The following is a 21,004-nucleotide window of genomic DNA, read 5'->3' as shown; positions in this document are numbered from 1 at the left end:
TAACTAGAAAATATTATTTTACTTATTTGTGAATTACACACTATTTGAAACATACCAGCCTTCAGAATTATTTTAGCATAATAAATTAATAAATACCTCAAGCCATGACATTATTTTACTAGCACCATTAACCTCGTTGTTTTATCATAGATACTAATTATTCAACTAAAAGCGTAAAGAGACTTAAAAGTCTTATAATCTGCCAATAATTCTCCTTGAACTGAAAGTGAGTAAAAAAAAAAAAAAAACAGACATAATTTTTACCATTAAAACTCCTAAGAGCACACATTTTATTTTGTGGCTACAGTTCCCAGCAAGTTTCTCTGTAGTAAAACACAAACACACATTAAAAAAAAAAAAAAAAAGGGGGCAAAAAAAGGCAAAAAAACCCAACCTCAACAACAAAAAAGCCAACGCACTCATGACACCAAATTATAGAACCAAATTACTTTTGGTATTCTAAAAAAAGCATTTTTGAGTAAGTGAAAAATACTTTTTTGCATATGCTATCTGCTTAAGGATACATATTTCTTAACATATAAACAAGACAATGTAAATATTAATTAGAAATACTATGATAAAACTTATGTTCGGAAATTATATTAAAAATTCAGGATATTCCAACTGAATAACCCACGCTGAGATGAGGCAGGATGCAACTTCAAAGTAGGAATGGATTATCTTTTTAATTATTATTATTTCCTTCCTTAATCAAGATGAAATTTCCAAAACATTTCTTAAGTCAGGTACAATTAGAGATACAGGCACCTACACTCACACAAGTAAACTCTGCTGGAGTTAAAGGCCTGAAACAGAGGTTGATATTAAACACTATAAATTTTGTAATTCATACAACTTAAAAATAAGAGCTTAAATAAGAATTTTATGCCCAAATTTGTTTCTGAATTCTCAAAGTTACTGTTTATTTTTAACTCATGTACTCGTTAATACCAATGTATTTGCATCCAACCAAATAAACAGCTCAGGCTGAAAGTTAACCTTGTAACTCAAAACTAATACCGTGTACTTTTAACCTGCTAATTCCTCAAAGGAATAACTGTTGCTTCAGGAAACAAGTCAATATGTTTAAGTGATAAAAAATAAGCTGGTTTTGTCACACACAAGTAGGAGTGGTAAGACAAACTTCTACAGCTAATAACTAAAAACTTACAATACAGAAAGGTTCCAATACATGCATTTTCAGTATATAAAGCAGAACCTGACTCAGTTCAATCTAAAAGTCTACCTACTCCAACAACCTATCTAAAACACTCAGCAACAGAAGCAGCCCTACAAGTACAAGTCAGGTATACAGAACACTTTCCCCAGCCTCAAGGAATTCACAGCCCAAGGACTTTTAGCCAGAAGCAGATCTTTTGAGCATCATAGCTCTTAATGGATTTTTCTTCCACTAACTTCTCCAGTTTCTTTTTTTAATTCAAGTAAACCCAGGACCCTATGGCACAGCTGAATTTAACCCTACAGGAAGTAGCATCCCCTTTTTGTCAGTTTTTAAGATCCCAACTGCAATTTTTCTGTAGTTCTTATAATACAGTTCTTATATTAGAAGATACAGTGAACAGCAATACTGTTCCCTATTCACCTTGTAGGAGGCCACTCATGACTGTACACTATCATACTTCCCCCTCAATCATCGCCTTCCAGATTAAAGCATACAGAAGAATAATCTCTTCTACAGTGGCCATTCCAGACCTTTGATCATCTGCGTCTCTTTTCTTTGCACTTTTTGCAGTTCTACTATAACCTTTTTGAGATGGGAAACCCAAAATCCACACCTGGATTAATGTGGCACAATGTTTTTCTGCTTACCGTTGTAATACTTCCTCTTACAATCTATAACATTCAGTTTGCTATTCTGACCAGGACTAAGGATTAAGCAGATGTTTTTATTAGACTGTGTTTTTATCTAACCGTCATATGTCATTCCTGAGTGATAACGGCAACACATCTTGCATCGCTTGCGTATGTGGAGTCAGGACTGTTGTAAGTAGACACATTGTGCAATACTTCAAAACATGTATAGATTTCATGGTTGCTTGGAAAAGGAGTGCAAATTAAACTGAAAGTGAGTAATATTAGGTGTCAAAAAAACTTGTGAGGATTTTAATTACACAGATACTCACAAGATCCTGAAGGTTATATACAAAACTTCTATCAAAAAAGGCTCAAATCAAGTGCGATGAAAGAATACGCGAATGTTAAGCAGCTTTATGACTATGAAAAAAAAAAACCAACACCCCAACCCAAAACTATTGATGAGGGAGGAAAAAACTTGAGCCAGAAACTCTGCATGGTGAACTTTATAAGATCTTCAAACACTTGGTGTTTGCAGAAAAACTGAGAGGAACATGAGCACCATTTATGTGCCTATCCAAGTGTTATGGCAGTCTGTGGTGATGGTCAGTCTTGTTCTCTCACTCCTGCTGCTGGTGACATCCATCATAAAGGAACATAAGCTCAACCCCCTTCTGCTGTAAGATCCCAAGACTGACGGACTGATCTGATGACTGAAATGAAATTCCTGGTGCAATGTTCAGTGACCAGAGAAAAAGGTCATAAACCCCTCTCATTCAGACTAAACTGGGGGAACACTAACAGAATTATTCCTGATGGAATGGGCTAGACAGAAGAACACACCAAAATGAAGTACCGGAGACTATTATTTAAAGCTACATATCAATATAAAATGACAAAAACTAATATGATTTCCCTTTCAGGGTGAAAATTCATGTCCTTCTGTATTTTTTTTAAAGTGTTTTGAACTGTGCATGGATTCAAGACATCCTTACTTAGTGTGAGAAAACAACAGATTTTTATAGGATGTCTGAATTGCAGAGAAAAAACAATGAAAATACTTAATAACATAGTTTAAACTGCAATAGAGAATTCATCAATGAGTCCTTAATTTTGTCTTTTTTTTAAAACAATAATTCTTCTCATAAACACTATAAAAAATTTCTTTCTCAATACATATTTCAAATATTCTACAAATCTTAACTGTTCCAAAGATGACAGAGGTAAAAAGAAAGGTGTTAGTTAACATCTAAGAACAATTGTTTTCCATTTACTTTTAGAGGAAACTCTTCCAGTTTTCCGAGAAAAATCTAATAGCATCAACTTTAGCTACCCTAAATTCTCCATAGCAGCACACCCAATCACAAAACTCTCATATATATACACCTCTTAATTAAAAAATTTGTTCAGAACACTGTTCAAAAACCACAAAAGACTAATATTTAAGGTACCTGAATTGTCCAAGAGAATTACCAGATAAAACAAGTTGGTAGAAACTCTCACTGACTTTATACATCCGTCCATCCACCCATCCGTCCAACCCTGACCTACAGTCTGTCTTGGATTTGGCTCATAAAACACCCTCATGCAGTATACAACGTAGCTGGCTCAGATAGGGGAGAAATGGAAGTGAAGCCAAGCCAGCTGAATAAGCATTGTCACTTCAGTCCATCCACCCTGCTTACTTAAAGGTCGAAGAATACAAGGAAGCAGGAAGTAGAAGCTCAGAAACCGAAACTCACCTGGAAGACTACTGACTTGGATCCCAATCTAGAGGGGTTAACATGTCTAACTACCGGTAGGACACAGTGAACAGTACATGCTAGGAGACAACCTGTTGGGTAGTTTTGGTTGTTTTGTTGGTTTTTAGGAAGATGGACTTGATTGGGCCAATCAAATCACAGAAGTTGGTTGTATATGTATATCCAGCATATCAACAGATATGATTGAAAGAACCTTTGGAACTCTCTAGTCTAATACCCTGCTCAAAGCAGTCCTGTCAAAGCAGGCTTGCTCAGGTCAGGTCTGCATCCAGTTGAATTTTTAGTCTCCAAGGATGGAGATGCTACAACCTCTCTGGGCCCTTGTTCCACTGTTTGACCACCCTCCCCCACAGCAAAAAGTTTCTTCCTATATCAAGCTGAAATCTTCCAACTTGCATTCAGTCTCTTGTCCTTCTATTGTGCACTGCTGAGACAAGTCACTTGTCATCTTCTCTGTATTGTGCCATGAGGTAGCTACAGAGAGGAATATGATCCCCCCAAGCCTTCTTTGCTAAGGTTGTATGAAACCTGTTCTCTCAGCCTTTCTGTGTCTGCCATGAGCTCCAGGTGCCCTGATCATCACAGGGTGTATATTAACTGGGCTTGCTCCAAGAAGTCAAAGGTTCAGGGTAAGCACTATTAGTCTTTTACAATATATTTAAAATTATTTTCTGAACTCAGTATTTGGACAAACTAGGTATTCCTAATCAATTTAGCCTTCCAAGAAAAACTAACTTTTAAAAGTTATTCAGAATAAGCACCATTACAGCTTTTGTAATTGGAGGGGTTTAAGGAAAGTGTCAACTACCAGAGCCCAGCAAGGTCAAAAGGACAACAGGGAAACCTCTAGATATAGTAGGAACCTTGTGGATTTTGAGCAACAGCCAAGGGCCAGCACACAATAATAAGCAGATGCTCCACCCTTTGCAGGGGTGGAGACTTTTGGACACCTGTTGTGTTGGATCCCAAGTCAATCCCTGAAGGGATCACAGGAGTTCTGTATTCCGTACTGTAACACTGGACAAATACTAGGGTCATAGTTATTTGTTAATTGTTTTGAAGAGAGTTTAAACTGTGTCATGACCATGCACCCGTGTAACACTGGGCTGTTTGACCCAATCAACAGAAGAAGCAAAAAGAACAGAGGCCTCAGCTGGGCCGTAAATCACTTTGAAGCAACACTGTGAAATGTTCTTGGGACAGTCAAAACAATGAAGTGATAATGACAGATTTTGCCCATGCAAAGCACAATAGTGATTGTTACTCTGTAACAACTTTTCCTTTGAAATGCATTGTAAAAATATTTTCTTTCGAAAGACAACTTGTAAGACATTATATACCATAACACACAAAACAACCATCCACTTTTGACTAGCTTAGAAGCATTTTATAAAAAGAAAACCTCTGCAAAAACAGTATGCTTGCTTGCTTATTGAAGACCAGTAAAATAAAACACAAACAGTGAGATCAAAGAGATGGAAAACAATCACAACACTTAGAAATGTGTTCTAGTATCAGCAGTAATCATGGTCCCTATTTCTGCAAAGCAGACCGACAGATTTCCCTACTTGTTTGTGATTTCCTTTTCTAGTACGTTGTAGCTAGCTTTAAAAACCTTATTAAAGTCTTTTAGACTCATATTTATTACCTGTAAAATTTTCAACCTCTGGGACAGGATAAAAAAAAAATACCAAGAAACACATAAGAATATTGTTTATACATGAGTTTTCTTACGTTCCTTAGCACTGAATAAGAAATAAAAAAATAGTTATATAGCATACACAGTAAAATATTAGGGTCTAGCAATAGAAAGCAATTCCTTTAGGATGCAAATAGCTGAATTTCCTTCCTATAAAAGAACATAATGCTGTCACAAATGCTGTGGACTCAATTTTTCTCTCAGAAGTGGAGCTTCAGGTGATTTTGTAAATAACTTTATTCCCTCCCCTAACAGGAGCACTGGTTCAAAATAATTTTGCAGATAAGAAAAAGAGTGATAGAAGGATATGCTTTAGTAATATTTTTCCTTTTTAAAAGCCATTTTATTATGTACAATATCAATTTATAACCTTAAAGTGATTTAAAGGATGGCTCTGCTTCCCCTCACATATTTATCTTTTTCCACCAGCAATCCTACTGGTGATAGATCTACACAGACATACAGTCATAAAATAGGCTGCTCACATTTATTTAGAAATTATACAGTGCTTCTCATAATAAAGTCTGAATACCCTCTAAATCCTAATTAATTTATCATCCCTACATTCCTGTGATGTACATTTATAGTTTAGACATTACTTTGCCATAAGGAAAACCCATTAAAGAATTATGCTTGAAGGAAGTCCAGCTGGGACCTTAAGTGGGCTTAGTTTCAGAATGACGAGCACCAATTTCTGATAATTTTATAAGAGTAAATGTGTCCATCGGACACATGAAGGATAGAAGCACACTAAGCACATCTGAAAAAGAAAGGTTATGCAATTTGCCCAGGGTCAAGAAGAAATATGGATCATCAGCAGGAATAGGAAGCAGCGCACTCAATTCTCTCAGTACTCTGCAAACAAGCCCATTTTTCATCCCACAAATCATGTACTTCAGGTAAATGAAAAAACCTGAAACCCTGTTCTCAGATTGTCTCATTTGTAACAAATACACATTTAATTACCACCATTATGACCTCTCAATATTTTCCAACTTTCTAGTTGAATTAAAACCAGTCAAAACTATTTGATTCAAGCAATTCTACAAGAACAGCTGAAAATCAGCTAATACCACTCAGAAAAACAAAAAACCTCCAACAACAGTACTTTTCTCAAGGTTCTGGAGGGAAAGTAAATAATTTCAGCTCTGTTTAAAGCTAGCAGCTGTTAAGAGGAACTTTCTAAAAAGTTTTCAAACTTGTACATGCAAAAGTTTTAATTATACAGTATTTCCTTCATTATCCCAAGCTTACAATATTCATAAAAAGAACACAAAAGTGGCACACTTCAACTCAGAGGTGTATGGCACCCCTCCAAATGATGAGCATGTGGTTGCCACATGGTCCCTACGTCCCTAGAATATGTTCCCGTCACTTCTGACATTCCAGTTCCAGTCCTTTCCATCAGATTTCTTCAAACTACGTAGGTCTTCTGCAAGTATGGGAGGACATTCATACATTAATTGTGAAGACATGTTGAAAGTCTAGCATAAGTTACAATGATACCAAAAAAGTCAAATCCTTCTCCTATTAGCGTTTGTAGCAAAATTAGCTGACCTTTTCACTAGGGACAAGAGGCTGGAGAGCAGCCCCACGGACAGAGATCTCGGGGTTTGGGTTGGTGGCAAGTTGAAAATGAGTCAACAGTGTGTCCTGACAGCCAAAAGGGCTGACCGTGTCCTGAGATGCATTGAGACAGCATAGCCAGCCGGTTGAGGGGATTGTCCGCCTCTACACTGCGGCCTCATCTCGGGTACTGTGTGCAGTTTTGGGCACCTCAACATAAGCACATCAAACTATTAGAGTGTGTCAGAGGAGGGGAACCAAGATGGTGAAAGGTCTCAGGCGAAAGACTTACAAGGAGCAGCTGAGGTCACTTGGTTTGTTCAGCTTGGAGAAGGCTGAGGGGTGACCTCGTTGCAGCCTACAACTTTCTCAAGGAGGGCAGCGGAAGGGGAGGTGTGGATCTCCTCTCTCTGGTGACCAGTGATAGGACGCAAGGAAATGGAATGAAGCTGCATCACGGTTAAGTTCAGATTGCACATTAGGAAAAGGTTCTTCACTGAGAAGGTGCTAGGTCACTGGAACAGGCTCCCAGGGAAGTGGTCATGGCACCAAGCCTGACAGAGTTCAAGGAGGGTCTGGGTGATGCTCTTAGTCATATTATTTAGTTTTAGGTAGTCCTGCAAGGAACAGAGAGGTGGACTCAATGACCCTTCAGGGTCCCTTCCAACTTGAGATTATGATTCTATGACTGCGTTATCCATACGGAAGAACACTGCACATCATCTAACAATATCTGGGAAAACAAATCATATACCAGGGTTCTCATTATTAGCCACAATCAGAAACGGCTTTTATACCATGCATTTTGACTTCCAATAGTTTCATCGTCATCAGTTAAGAAGATGATAATTAGACATCAATAAAACAAAACCGTTAAGAGTTCATTCTGTGTACAGTGTTAATAGTTAGAACAATTGACCATAACACATTAACAACGTGATTCAACACTAATCAAACATTTACAGATGTATAGATATATAAACAGTTCCCCAGAAACTCCTGACTGAAAAACTACTGACCAAAAAAAAAAAAGTTTCCATAAAAGTGTTCTTTTAGTAAGATTATGCTTTCTGCTAAAAAATTCTCAGGAGAGTTATACTTACACATGTTTATTTCCAAGAGCGTGCGTTCTAATATTCAGGCTTATCCCTTTGAAGCATACACTATTTTCAAGTCAGCAATTTAAAAGAGATAAGTAGTCTCAGGCTTCTCATCCTTAATATGTTTAAGCAAGTTAACGGAGTAATGAAAAAAGCAACATTTCTACCAGAGGAGACATATTTTACTCCTCGAAAACTGGAAATTAACATACTGTACCCTACTGCCTTTTACAATATCTTCTTCAGTCTTTAGAAACACGTCTATTTATTTGATTTAGCATTAAAAAGGAATAAATATAATACCTTACTGAATGTTGACACAAGACTTCAACATATTAGTAAGAAATTTGTCAGTTTGGAAAAGATTTAGACCATTCTGTTGTTAAAGTGTTCTTCTACTCATATTAATTTTTACATTTGCAGTAGTCATCTTCTTTAAACTGTATCTCATAATTTTTTATCATTCCAAACATACAAATTTTAAGATAGCCTAACACTTTTTTCACTAGTTTCTCCTTAATCTACCTTTGGATATTAAATCTCTTTCAAAACAAGCAATTATTTTGCTTTATAAACCACCCATTAAAATAGGATTTTGGCATTTTCACTTTCATAAATCCTCATAGATTACATTCCTAATCTGTCACAGCAGTTTTACATATATTGCCCCAGCATACAATTTGGGTTTTAAATCTAGTAGATTTTAGGAAACATGCATACTTCACAAACACAAAAAAAGAGATATATTCATATGGATAAATGTACCGTTCCTAACTATAACTAATGTCCATCCTGTAGAAGCCACAAAAATCATTCTTAGAATCTAATTTCAGATACCTTATAAATGCAGATTTTCCCTAAAAGCAGTAATGAGCAGACAAAATACACCAAAATGAGCCATTGCATTTAACTTTTTATAACAGCATTGAATACACAGCCAGGAACAAGAATACCACACACTAAGCTATTAAAATAAATACTATTTGCTGTTCTTTAAAACATATGTTGCCTAACCATTCCCAGATATCTTTGCATTGATTTTTTTAATAGAGGAATGATGCTAAATAAAGGATTGAGTATGCCAGCAGACTGGAGTGAAATGTCAATAGCTATCAGTTACTAACAGTATTAACCTTCTCATGCAAGCACAGAGCTTAAAGAGGGACTTCAGCTCAAGACTCATTTACAGCACAGAGGACCAACTGCCTATCTGCACTAAGTGCTAGAGCTTGTATCATTTGCCATATTCGCTATCCTAATTTTTTTCCAGCAGATGAGTTCGGCAGCATAAGCTTGTACTCTCTACAGAATATAGGAACAAGAGTCTCCTATTCTACTGTTTTAAGTATCCATCCTGCATGATCTACAAGTATTTGTAAGAATTAGAAACATGCTCCCCATTCTTCTAGACATCCAACAAAGCATGCGCCATGCTGGACTACAAGGTGTTTAGTTTAGCAGACAGAAGTCAACTGACTCTTCAACTGTTGCAATAACCTCTGATACATGTTCCTCCGTACCCGTCATCCACGTGGCTGCTAAACAGAAAAACGCCTCTACCTCTTCCCTCTAATGAAATTTGACTGCAGTCTCTCAGTAGGAAACAGAAACCAAGCAAAATGGGAATGATGAAGCTCCTACTTTTCCTCTCCAATGTTTTTTTTTTTTCTTTTTTTATAGTATTTTCACAGGAAAGGCTTGTCAGACAACAAGAACTATTTTTAAACTGATCTAAGTGGGTGGCTTCATTGCTTTAACTGGATCACAACGAGTGGAATCTCTGACCATAACCATTTCCTGAAGCTAAATTTTTTTCCTCCAGTTAAAATTCAAAATGAAATATAAAATCCAACCGCTGATTCCATTTGGTTGCTATGCAACTTCTTTCTCACAACTTTTTTTTTTTAAGGGCTTTGGTTAAAATTATTTTTAATTTTTAAAAAAAACCAAAGCAATCTAGTTATGCGTGGCTATGTATCCCCTCATTAGACAAAATTTCCACAAAATACTTAGTTTCGTGAAAAGGAGTTACCCAAATAAAACCGGAGTGGTTTGTTTCTTCTTTTAAAGTATGAATATGTTTAACTAATTTTGATGTGTTACAATTCTTCTTATAATCATGCATAACTGATACTCTCTTCCTGAGTGCTCAATAGAATAATGAACTTAATTTTCAACTGCAATTACAACAAGGTAAGCAAAGCACAGCTTTCAAGAGGATCAGTGTCTGCCAGCACAACAATGATTTTGAAGAATTTTTTTGAGCATTCAAGCACAGGTTTACTGCAGTCTATCAAAAACATGAGCAGTATATATGATCCTTTAGTTTAAGGCGTCCAATTCTGCTATTAAACTTTTTAACATGGACTCATACAGCAGTCCCAAAATACACAGAGACAGTATAAAACCTCAAACCTAGACACAACTAGGAAAAAACAAATAAATATATATGAATATGACTACAAAAAGAAAAATATTTCTTTTTATAGTAACAGCTTTCCACTGTATTTAAAGGAAAATAAATTAAAATTTGTCATTTTAAAATTAATTTTCATTATTTCAAAAAATGTGAGGAAAAGATGCGGACTTGCTTGTGTTAAGGATAGTTTAACATATAAATAAAATAATCATTACATTTTTACCTTTCAATTAGATTTTACAGTTTAGACACTAAGACAATATCTACCACTGGTTGGCGGTACTTAATAATAAGATACAATTTATACATATAATAACTTTCAATCTTACTATGAAGTAATTTTTATTAGAAGGATATGCTTTTAAATCCATGTTGCCACGTTTGTCATGTGATCACTGACTGTTAAAATACAGAATATTGGAAAAAAACATTTGACATCAAAAATTGAAGTCTATGAGATGCTGGTGTAATTAAAAGATACATTAGAGATTTTAATAGGACAAGCACACAATTGACTACTGAGCTTTAAAAAGAGGATAGCATTGAGCTCCTGATCACAAGCATCGTTAGCTTTAGTTTTAAAACTTATAGGCAGAAAAATAGAATTTCACCAACTACACAGAATTTCTATTCCGTGTAATAGCTTAGATTCAGATAACCCTAAAGGAAGGCCTGGTAATATTTATGTGTGGAGGCCCCCCATTCTACCCCCTCTAAAAAGTAACGTAGCACAGAAAATAACATATATGCCAACTTCATCACTAGCTACTCAGCAAAATCTTGGCAACAATCTAAAATACAAATAGCCATGATTTATAAATATAGGAGTAAAACACTTCCAATACCTTTATCAACCTCACTCCAGCATTATAAGATACTATTAAAAAAAGAATATTTTGTATATAATATACTGATATTTCAGACAGATCACAGGTTCGACGCCATAAAATATATTACAAACATAATACTAAGGATATAGCAGAAAAAGGCAGTAGGAAAGTAAAACATGAAACACATCCCACAGTAACTTTTCCTGCTACAATCCCTTCTACTTCATCAACAGCAGAATTTCCTATTTATACCTCACATCAACCCAACTTTTGGATCATTTACGTCATCATGGAATTTGGCTCATTATTTTTAATCTCATTACCAAGGGGGAGGTTGTACCTTTTAGATTTTGCACATTATGATGCCAGCTTTCCTTCTGTTTTTCAATCACTTACTGTCCTGAGCATTGGCAATACGTCTCCCTTTTTCCACAGATACACATCACAATATCTTCACTGTTCTTATTAGACATTATAGCAAGAGAAATGCCTGCTCATGCAGCAGTCATACGTTCATATTGCTTTGTAGAACTATTCATCACCTATGTAACCACTAGCACTAGGATCTGGCATCAGAGTACTGATGAAATTAATTTGCATTCAGGTGTAACAAGAAATTCCTCTCTGAAGTTTTGCAACAAAGAACTGTATCCAGGTCTTTCACATATTCACAAAGTGCACTATTAATTTGCATCTCCTAAATGTAACTTAGTATTGAGTGCTAAATGAGTGTTGAGGGTTTCCAGGGGAACAGCAACCATATTTAATGCCTCTTACTAATAGATCAGTAACTAAACTCTAGCTCAGGTGAATAAAACTAATAGCTATTCTCTTAGAACAACTTTTTAGGTAGACAATAACAGCCTTTTTCACTGACCCAGCTCCTTTTGTTCGGCAGCTATAACGTTTTTAGAATCACAGTCAGAAATTATATGAAAGGGTACATTTGGTGTGATTCAGCTGAGTTCAGAGATCTAACTGATCCAGGTACATGATAGATGGTAAGAAACTGCCAGATCTCTGTGTTATTGCTTAGACCGCAACATAGGGTAGTAAGCAGTATATGAAGGAGTGCAACTCTACGTCAACGATCAGCGAGAAGCAGTCACATTAAAACTTATTTCTTCTGAATTGCCCAGTATCTGCAAGCCATCATGTCCTCACTGTTGTGATAGCTAGATCAAAGCTAGTATGTTCAATACCACTTTGATTGTATTAAAAGTCTAGAAATAAAGACTGCTCCTGGAGACACTTTCCAATTCTGAGCCCAATTTCCCTTCAGAGCCTAAAAGAGTCAATGTCCTGTCAATGCCATTGCTGGAAATAACATGAACTACATTTAATGATACATAGCAAACACATTGGGCACTTGGTCTTGGCATGGAAAATTATGAAATACTAGTGATATTCCTTGAACTTGATACTAATAGCTCTACATTAACTTAATAATACTATAAAATAGTGTATTGACTTTGAAGCATAATTCAAATTCAATAGTTCAGGGTCTGGTAAAACCAGGTACAAAACTAGGTACAATGCCACAGAGCTTAATGTTACTGATCTGTGGTGTTTCTCGAAACCAATAAAAGTATAAACTTAGCCAAAGACTAGTTTATGGACAGTAATGGGAAGTAAGATATGCAGCTCCCCTCACTCACTCATATGACCATGAAAATTATTTCCGAAACCTATAATGAAAGAGTTTGCTAATTTGTTCTAGTCATAAGGAAAAACACCCTCATGATTAATCCTTACAGTCTGATTAGTCCTGGCTCCTGAGCCTTCCCCCAATTGCCCAACGTTCCTTTTCTGAATTCACTTTTCTGTAGGGAAAAAAGGGGAACAGTAAGGTAGGTGGCAACCTATTTAGGGTCTCACATCCCTTGAGCCAAACAAGACCACAGCTGACAGCCAGTGTACTGTTAAAGCTCGACCGCTATACATGACGACTGAAGCTACTGCAAGCGTCCTTCTCAAACAAAGTGTGTTGTAAGGGGATTAATTTTTTTCTCCCTAAAAGCCATAAGCTTTTTCCTGTCACAACTCTAACCGTAAGCTCAAAGATAGCAACACAGGTATAAGAGAGCTGTGAAACCTTCACAGACCACCAGTCATGCAGACAATTTTAAGCTTAACTGCTTTTTACTCTCAAAAAAACCTATTTCTAGAACTCAGGAGGTCAAGCTGTGTGGGGGGAGGTAAGGAGGGAGCATTTATGACTGACTGCAATTTATCCTAATTACATGGCACGACATACGCACATTTTAAATTCCATGACTATAGATACAATATAAAAAGTTTTTCAAGATCTGGCAATATTTCTAGAGAGCATAACCATGTTCAAATACTCATAGCTATATACTAACATATATATGCATATGTATATACTGGCAGTTAAATTTTGAGATTCCAACACCTGGAAATGTTTCAAACATTAATTTGATATTTCAGGATATTAACACGAAACATTTGACTGTCATATTTTACTGTGTTCCTCTTTTGTTATTACCTAAAAGCAGTACTCATCCCAGGTCAAAACGATTTATGAACTACTGTAAAATGTTGTTTTTATTGTTAATACTTATCACAAGAAGTGATTTGTACATATACGTACACAAAATATCATAAAGTGTGTTCTGTATGCTACTGGAAAAATCTATCACTATATCTATCACAAAAGAGGTTACTTTAATAAAAAAGGGTGTGCGGTATTAAAGAGATTTAAAATGATAGGCAGTGAAATAAATCACTGCAAGGGAAGAGTGAAGATTAAAATACTTAAGAAAGGAAAAATCAAAGTTGATTCAGAATCACATTTATGAACATCATCTACCCCAAGTAAGACTGAATTTCAAGAATGATATAAAACCAAGCATGCACTGCATAAATTATGCATATTTATTTATAATGCCTATTTAGTATTCATCAGGAGCATGCTTACATGACAGGAAACTTACCTCATACAACTTAATGAACAAACAGATTGAAAATATAAACAAGAGATTGTGGAATTTAGCAATAAAAAGGATAGTGGATAGCACAGTACCCAGCTTCCAAATTAGCCTACACATTTTTCTTCTTCATTAACATATTTGTTTTGCAACATTTCAGAGACACAAAACCATCAACAGTTTTTATGACCTTCCTAAGTGGCAGATCTTATTAAGGATGGAAATTCATCATGCAACTATCTGAAAATCATATCCTTGATACTTTATATTGAAAGAAATTCTAAAAGCAAATATTGGGAATTGGCACTATCATGCCAACAGGATCAACCTCAAGTTTGATATTGTTAAATAAAATGCAAATCCCTCAGTATTTCTTGCTTGGGTTGGGTAAATCTATAGCTCTAATTAAGGATCAAGCTCATTAACTCTATTTTTGAGGCTTTTATTTTGTTCAAGGAACAAAGTATTTATCTTATAAAAGAAACTTTTTACACAGATCAGTTGGTGAAAACCACATACATGGCTGCTTACTCTAGATTCTTTTGTGTATTGACAGACTGGTCAATTTCATTTTATTCACATCTTATGATTTTATCAACATGCCTAATGAAAATTATTAGTTTGACATGATTTAGGAGACATGATACCTATCTATTTATATATATATATATATAAAAATTATTCTTACCAAGATGACTTGGAAAAGAACTGGAAAAAGACGGGTTTCTTCCACAAGGCTGTAAAAACATATTTATTTAAATTAAGACTTATTTAAAAAGAGAAGAAGTAGCGAATTCTTATTTAACATACTAAATTCACAAAAGGAGAAGAGTAGTAGAATAGCTGTTGCCAAAATCCATGACCCAGAACCCCAGCCTTTGACTAGCTCTCAACAAAATGAGCTCCGCTTCAGCTATTAAATAGAAACAGCAATGTTATACTGCTTTGGAAATTAGTTTGAGGTCTGCTTCATTGATGCGTTTCAAGTGAGCGGAACAGTAATTAAATTAATATTTTTAAATAGCAGAAATTAATCAAAATTCAGAAATATAACACCATACATACTATGGAACAGTCAGTGTGCACCAGTAAAGAATCTGAATTAATAGACTCAGAGCATATAGTGAAATTATAGATATGCTGTGTTTTTTAAAGCATGCTACGTTAACTGACTTCTTGGGTTTAACATATACGTTTGCCAGCCACTTCTCTTGACAATACCAAGGAGTGGTTACCCAAAAGAATTTAACTATATTCTCCAGAATTTTAAAATCAGATACAAACCAGTATATATATATTTATAAGAAAGAGGAATATTCTCAAAAAACAGTAATACTGTACATTAATGCAGTCTTTTCTAGTCTTAGAACCCAATATGCTTTATATTTATTAGTAAAGTATGTCTCTCTCACAAACACTAAGATGACATATGAACTATAAGATTACACAGTCTTTCCTGTATTATACTAATTTGAAGAATGATTCTCCCTTTTCCTTACACACTGCACTCGATGCCCCCTCACCAAACACCACAGAGAACACCAATTTTTGTGTTTTGAAGATTTTCGCTTGTGTCTTTATAACGTTACTGAACTGCTTCATAAACAATAGGTAGGTTTAGCCTTATGATACAGCTATAAGATAAGATTGTATTAGGAAGTCCATTTAATAAATGCAAAACTCAAACACAGAGAGCACATCTGAAAGTGTTGAGGATGTCCACTATTACTGTATGCTCAACCTGAAGCAGATGCATTTGCATACTTATTCAGGGAACTCGGCATACAACATACTACAAAATTGTCTTGCAAGTAGTATGTCAGTTAAAAACACAAAGTTATATAATATAGTTCTCTGTGCATAAACAGGAGTTATATTTGACTAAAATAAGCATTTAGTTTCATGTTTGAAGCTTTACTGTATAATGCCCTATATGGGATTCTGGTACAACAATAATCAGATTAATTCTGTTTGGTAAACTATTTGTTAAAAAGAACCCATATGTTCCTAAAATTACACTTTTCCATTTAAGAGTTTTTATTCATCTCCAGTAAGAAAAGAGGAGAAGGTACTATTTTTATGGATAGTATAAGCTAAAGCACTAGACTGTGGACTGAAGCAACTAAAAGGAATAGCACGTTCTCTTCTATGAATTTAATGAGAAAATTGAAAGGCGGCTAGAAGAAACATCCAAGGCTCATAAAATCATAAAATGCTTTATTTACATTAATGTCACCTATCAGAGCCCTGGTCGCTTATATTTACCGAAATCATGTTATGTAAGGAAATATAATACAGTAACAAGGAATGAAAGACATGCTAACAACCACTATTTATGAAGAACTGAGAATTACTTAGAAGCCATATATGTGCACTAAGTATAAATAATGATTTCCTGTTTCATATAGTTTTCCCATTTCTGTGATCCTTGCATTCACCTAAATGTATTAATGATGACCATATAGAATCTATATGAAGTCAGGGTGGGAGTAGGGGCTTAGCTAAGAAGCTTTATTACATTGTACAGCACCAGCATGCAGACTTAGAGACAAGTAAAACTCATCCACTAAATTGGTCGAGGCATAACAGAACAATATAACTGTATGCACCTCTATGAACATGTTTAATGTAGGTAAGTAGCAGCCTTGTTCAACCAGGTGTGTTCTATCTTTCTTGCATACAGGAATGTGTAAAAGAAGTTATACCCAACAGAAAACATAATACATTCTGAGAGAGAAAGAAGGGTTTATATAGGGAAAGAAACTTGTTATTTCTAAAGTTGAGAAGCCTGAATTTAAGGACAATTTGTGTTCTTTTTAAGTTGACGGAAAAAATATCCATATGCAAGGGAAATTCCAACAAGTTCCCTACACGGGTCAGGAGAACCTAGAAGCCATTCTCCCCAGTGCCATCTAACAACCTTTAAATAGACAGTTATGGCACCTTAGACACAGCCAGGTCATAAGAGAGTCCCAGGACTGCAGATAAGAAGAGTTATTATATTTGAGGTTCATTTTCCAGGGCCAAATCTACTAGTTTAATTAAAAGTTTAGACCATGCCTGTAAGCAGAATTTTGCTGACGTGGTTATAAAACTCCTGGATGTAAAAAAAGGTCATTTAACCACCACAGACTACCAAAAAGAGCAACTATTGTAACAGCAATCATAATGACAAAATGAAGTTTTGCCAGCACAAACCTTATGTTCAGGGCATATTGGAATTACTTACCCCAGCAAAAGCTACTTACTTTGCTATGTAAGCAGCATTTAAACTGAGAACACATTGCCAGTAAAATACAATCAAATACCAAGAATAGGTAAGCAACCCTAGTTGAGGCAAAACAGAAAAACTCCTTTGTGGTAAGGAGTAAATATGAAACAATTGGTTTCAAAACCTTTAAGCAGTCCTGATTTCTACAAAGTCAGCTATACTTTCTGCTGAGATAAGCTAATATGAAAACTATAGCCAATATGGCTATTCTTAAAGGTCACCTGCAAACCTTTATGATTCAAACAAGAAATAGCTACAGCCTTTCAAGAAAGTTATATGTATAACTTAAGCATAAACTCACATCAAACAATGTATTAAGACAAAGCTTAAATCTGATTTATCCCAACTTTGTGCATTAGAGAGAGAGTGACATTATCACATTCTTCATTGATATCTTTTGTAAAAAAAAAAAAAAAAAAAAAAAAAAAAAAAAAAGTTTTACAAAGGAAAAGTCTTAAAGGAGATAGAAGAGGATTTTAGCTATGGGATTTATTTCAGAGAGTGGTCATATTCTAAATCAAAAGTAGTTTGCTTCTTTGTAGACTTTTTAAAAATTTATATTAAATTAGGTCCTATCCTGTTTGGAAAACATATAGAATCATAATTGTACATATAAGCAAATTATAATTCTAAATATCAAGTACTCGCCTTTTTCTTCTTTAAATTGAAATAAACAATACTGGCTCAAAGTAACCAGTCATCGGATTTTATAAGACTTGTCATCAGTACAATCTGAATTTTTAACTCTAACAATTTTCAGAATGAGATTATACCTTTGATTTTGCTTTCAAAAAATAGACACGTTTTGTTTTTCTAAGACATCCTAAATTGCCTTCTTGCAAAATACAAACCTACTGCAGGACACAATGCAGAACAGAAGTTTTTTGCTACAGGTGTGATCCCTTAACAATCCCAGGCACCTACTTTGAAGTTAAAGCCTTACAACAGAACTTCTGGTTCAGAGTTTTCTGTCCCAGCATTTGCATGCAAAAGGAAGTACCATATATGAATTCACACTGCCTTGCATTCACTTCTCACATGACTCATTCTGGTACACACTAATGAAGGCAGTCTTGAGGAGAGAGCATAAGACTAATCTCCTTTCTTATTGGGCATCAAGAATATCTGTACTGGTTCCCTATTCAGAATTCTTTGATGAAAATGTGATGGGATATTTCAGTTGTACGTGTTCAAGATAGGTATTATACCAAGTTAAAAAAAAAGTGAGAAATTAATAAAACTTCTGATCTTGTGTGACTTGCAAAGCAATTTAATACTGTCACTATTTTATTCCTTCAATTAAAATAGTCACATTAAAACAATTACATATTCTTATTTAGCTTTTTTTTTTTTCAAACTAAACTTTTAAAGTAAATTCTCTGCTCAAATACAAACCCATACCTTCCACATCTAGATTGCTGTTTTCCTCCACTATAGGTAGGATTTTCCTGTAGGCAGGCTATACCTACGGTGGCAGCTGGTCCCTAAATAAAGGAAATGGCAAAATTCTTCTATAAAAATAGAGCGTTGTGAATTTTCCAAAACACTAATATTTGTGCTCTTAAGTCTCTTCCTTTTCAAAAATCACTACATTATAGTATTGTCATGAGTTTTTTTCATAAAAAGTCACAGATTGCTACACCTGGAGTAAACACTACTAATTAGTCTTTTGCTTCTCGTTATACAGAAAAAATATCTTTTCTAGAAGGACAGCGATGCAACAAATAAGACATACCTCACAATAAAAACCAGGAGTTAGTACACAAACAGAATTTGATTTTGACCTATGAGAAATGACTTAAGAATCCATGCTCTTTACATCATGATGTGCTGCAGTCTGCTGTTATTCATGTCAGTATTTTTGGTCTGGATAGTTCATAAAAAACCCCAAACCCACAAGTTATCAAACTGAAAAGCTGCAATAAAGGTTAGAGAATAAACACAAAACACCCATGATCTCATGCCACTTTAGCCGCATAGAAAGATAAAAAGTTCGTGGAGATGTTCAACTGGAAACTCCTCGATCCCAATCTCATACAGCAAGTAAACTAAGGGATATGAGTTTTTAAGTTAGAATAGCCTCTCAGGGCCATTGCTGCCTTGAGTAAATTACAGAAGAGTTCATATAAATTTACTCTTTTTAGGTGAATCCCAAATAATAAAGACCCACCACTGAACTGGAAAGTTTCAATGTCATCTTACTGCCACACTTTCATACCATGCCTTTAAGTAGCTGTTCAAAGGCAAAGACGATGATCCATTGATTTTAAGAAATATTATACCAAGGCACAATTTACAATGGTGTCTACCATAAAATACATCAGGGAGAAGATCTATCAACCATATCTATAGGGGTCCCAGTTATTTTAAAGTCAATTTCATTGAAAAGAGCTATTATTCAATTCCTGTTCCTAAGCCTTCTCAGCTACTGTAGTTTACATCTCAAATGACCCAGTGGGCAAGGAGGAAGAGAGGATTTTTGGGCTTTCTGCAGGCAGAAAATTATGTTGGATATATAATACTTAGATTTTTATTTAATGCCTTACTTTTTGTAGTAGACAGAAAAGGAAGATACATATAGATCTTAATTATAGTGTTTGAGAGAGATATACATCACCATTATTTGATGACTATATTTTAAAGATCCTTCACAAGTGTATAATTAATATTGAACATGGGAAACCTGACATGGAAAGGCTGACTGCCATTTATAAGCACAAAGGAACAAGATTTGAGAATTAAAATAAATGTACAACTCCACTGTAAGAAAAATATCTGAAGCAGGATATTTCTTCTTTCAAATACCTTATTTGCTACAACTGTCAAGGTCTGTGAAATTCAAGGAAAGTGTTTTTCAATAAGTATAATATGAAGATTTGTATTAAATGTACTGATCCATAGCAGTTTTGTTTTTATCATGTATCAGCAGTTGAATTGTTAATAACTCCCAGGAACTATGTGATGAAATGAAAGAGGCTTACTTTCAGTCTCAGCATAAGCTCAAAAACTGTCTGTTGCACACATTTATTGGAAGGGTGACAATGCAGTCCTAGTCATTTTGCCAGCAGTCTCAGCAAGCTTACTGAAGGAGAACAGCTTGTATTTTCAGTTCCTGTTCAGTTTTGCACTTCAAAATTCCTATTCTACAGGAATATTTGTCTTTTGATATGTCTAAACCACAACATGGTGTCTCACCAATTTCCCATTATTTACTACATTTATACCCTTGCCTATTCACAAATAGCATAGAATAACTAACCAACAATCCTAAAACAAAATGTTCCCCCTTTAAAATACAGAATCATAATACAACACGATTCCCATTCAGTGAAGCAGAAATTGCAAGGGGGCATGAAAATGAAATTAAATTTTTAAAAAATTTAGAAGTGAAGTGTATGTATTATCGGCCCCAAATATTAGTCATACAACATGGTATAAAATAAGAAAACACTACAACAAAAAGCTTGAGGGGCACTAAGGGTTATAGTCATAAATAAAAATGTTCGAAGCTCTCTGACAAAGTTGCAGCCTCTGCAACTGTGCTTTGCACATTCAGTGGCAACATAAAACTTCTGCTCTACTGGAATTAT

General features: G+C 35.1%; 1 protein-coding gene across 11 annotated transcripts in view; it reads right to left on the bottom strand.

Moving 5' to 3' along the window:
- ULK4 (unc-51 like kinase 4) overlaps positions 1-21,004 on the bottom strand; it is a 255,213-nt gene that overhangs the window by 116,608 nt on the left and 117,601 nt on the right. For 10 of the 11 annotated variants that reach the window (XM_054190816.1, XM_054190817.1, XM_054190813.1 and 7 more), the window contains one exon: positions 14,832-14,880. The exons of the other annotated variant lie outside the window; for it this stretch is intronic. In XM_054190816.1, coding sequence (XP_054046791.1) covers positions 14,832-14,880 — 49 coding nt within the window. The remainder of the gene's footprint in view (positions 1-14,831; positions 14,881-21,004) is intronic. 11 annotated transcript variants of the gene reach the window in all.

The sequence above is a fragment of the Rissa tridactyla genome, chromosome 2 (genome assembly GCF_028500815.1).
Source record: "Rissa tridactyla isolate bRisTri1 chromosome 2, bRisTri1.patW.cur.20221130, whole genome shotgun sequence".
NCBI lineage: Eukaryota > Metazoa > Chordata > Aves > Charadriiformes > Laridae > Rissa > Rissa tridactyla.
Note: the sequence above shows the minus strand (reverse complement) of the source record. Positions and strands in the feature narration are given on the sequence as shown.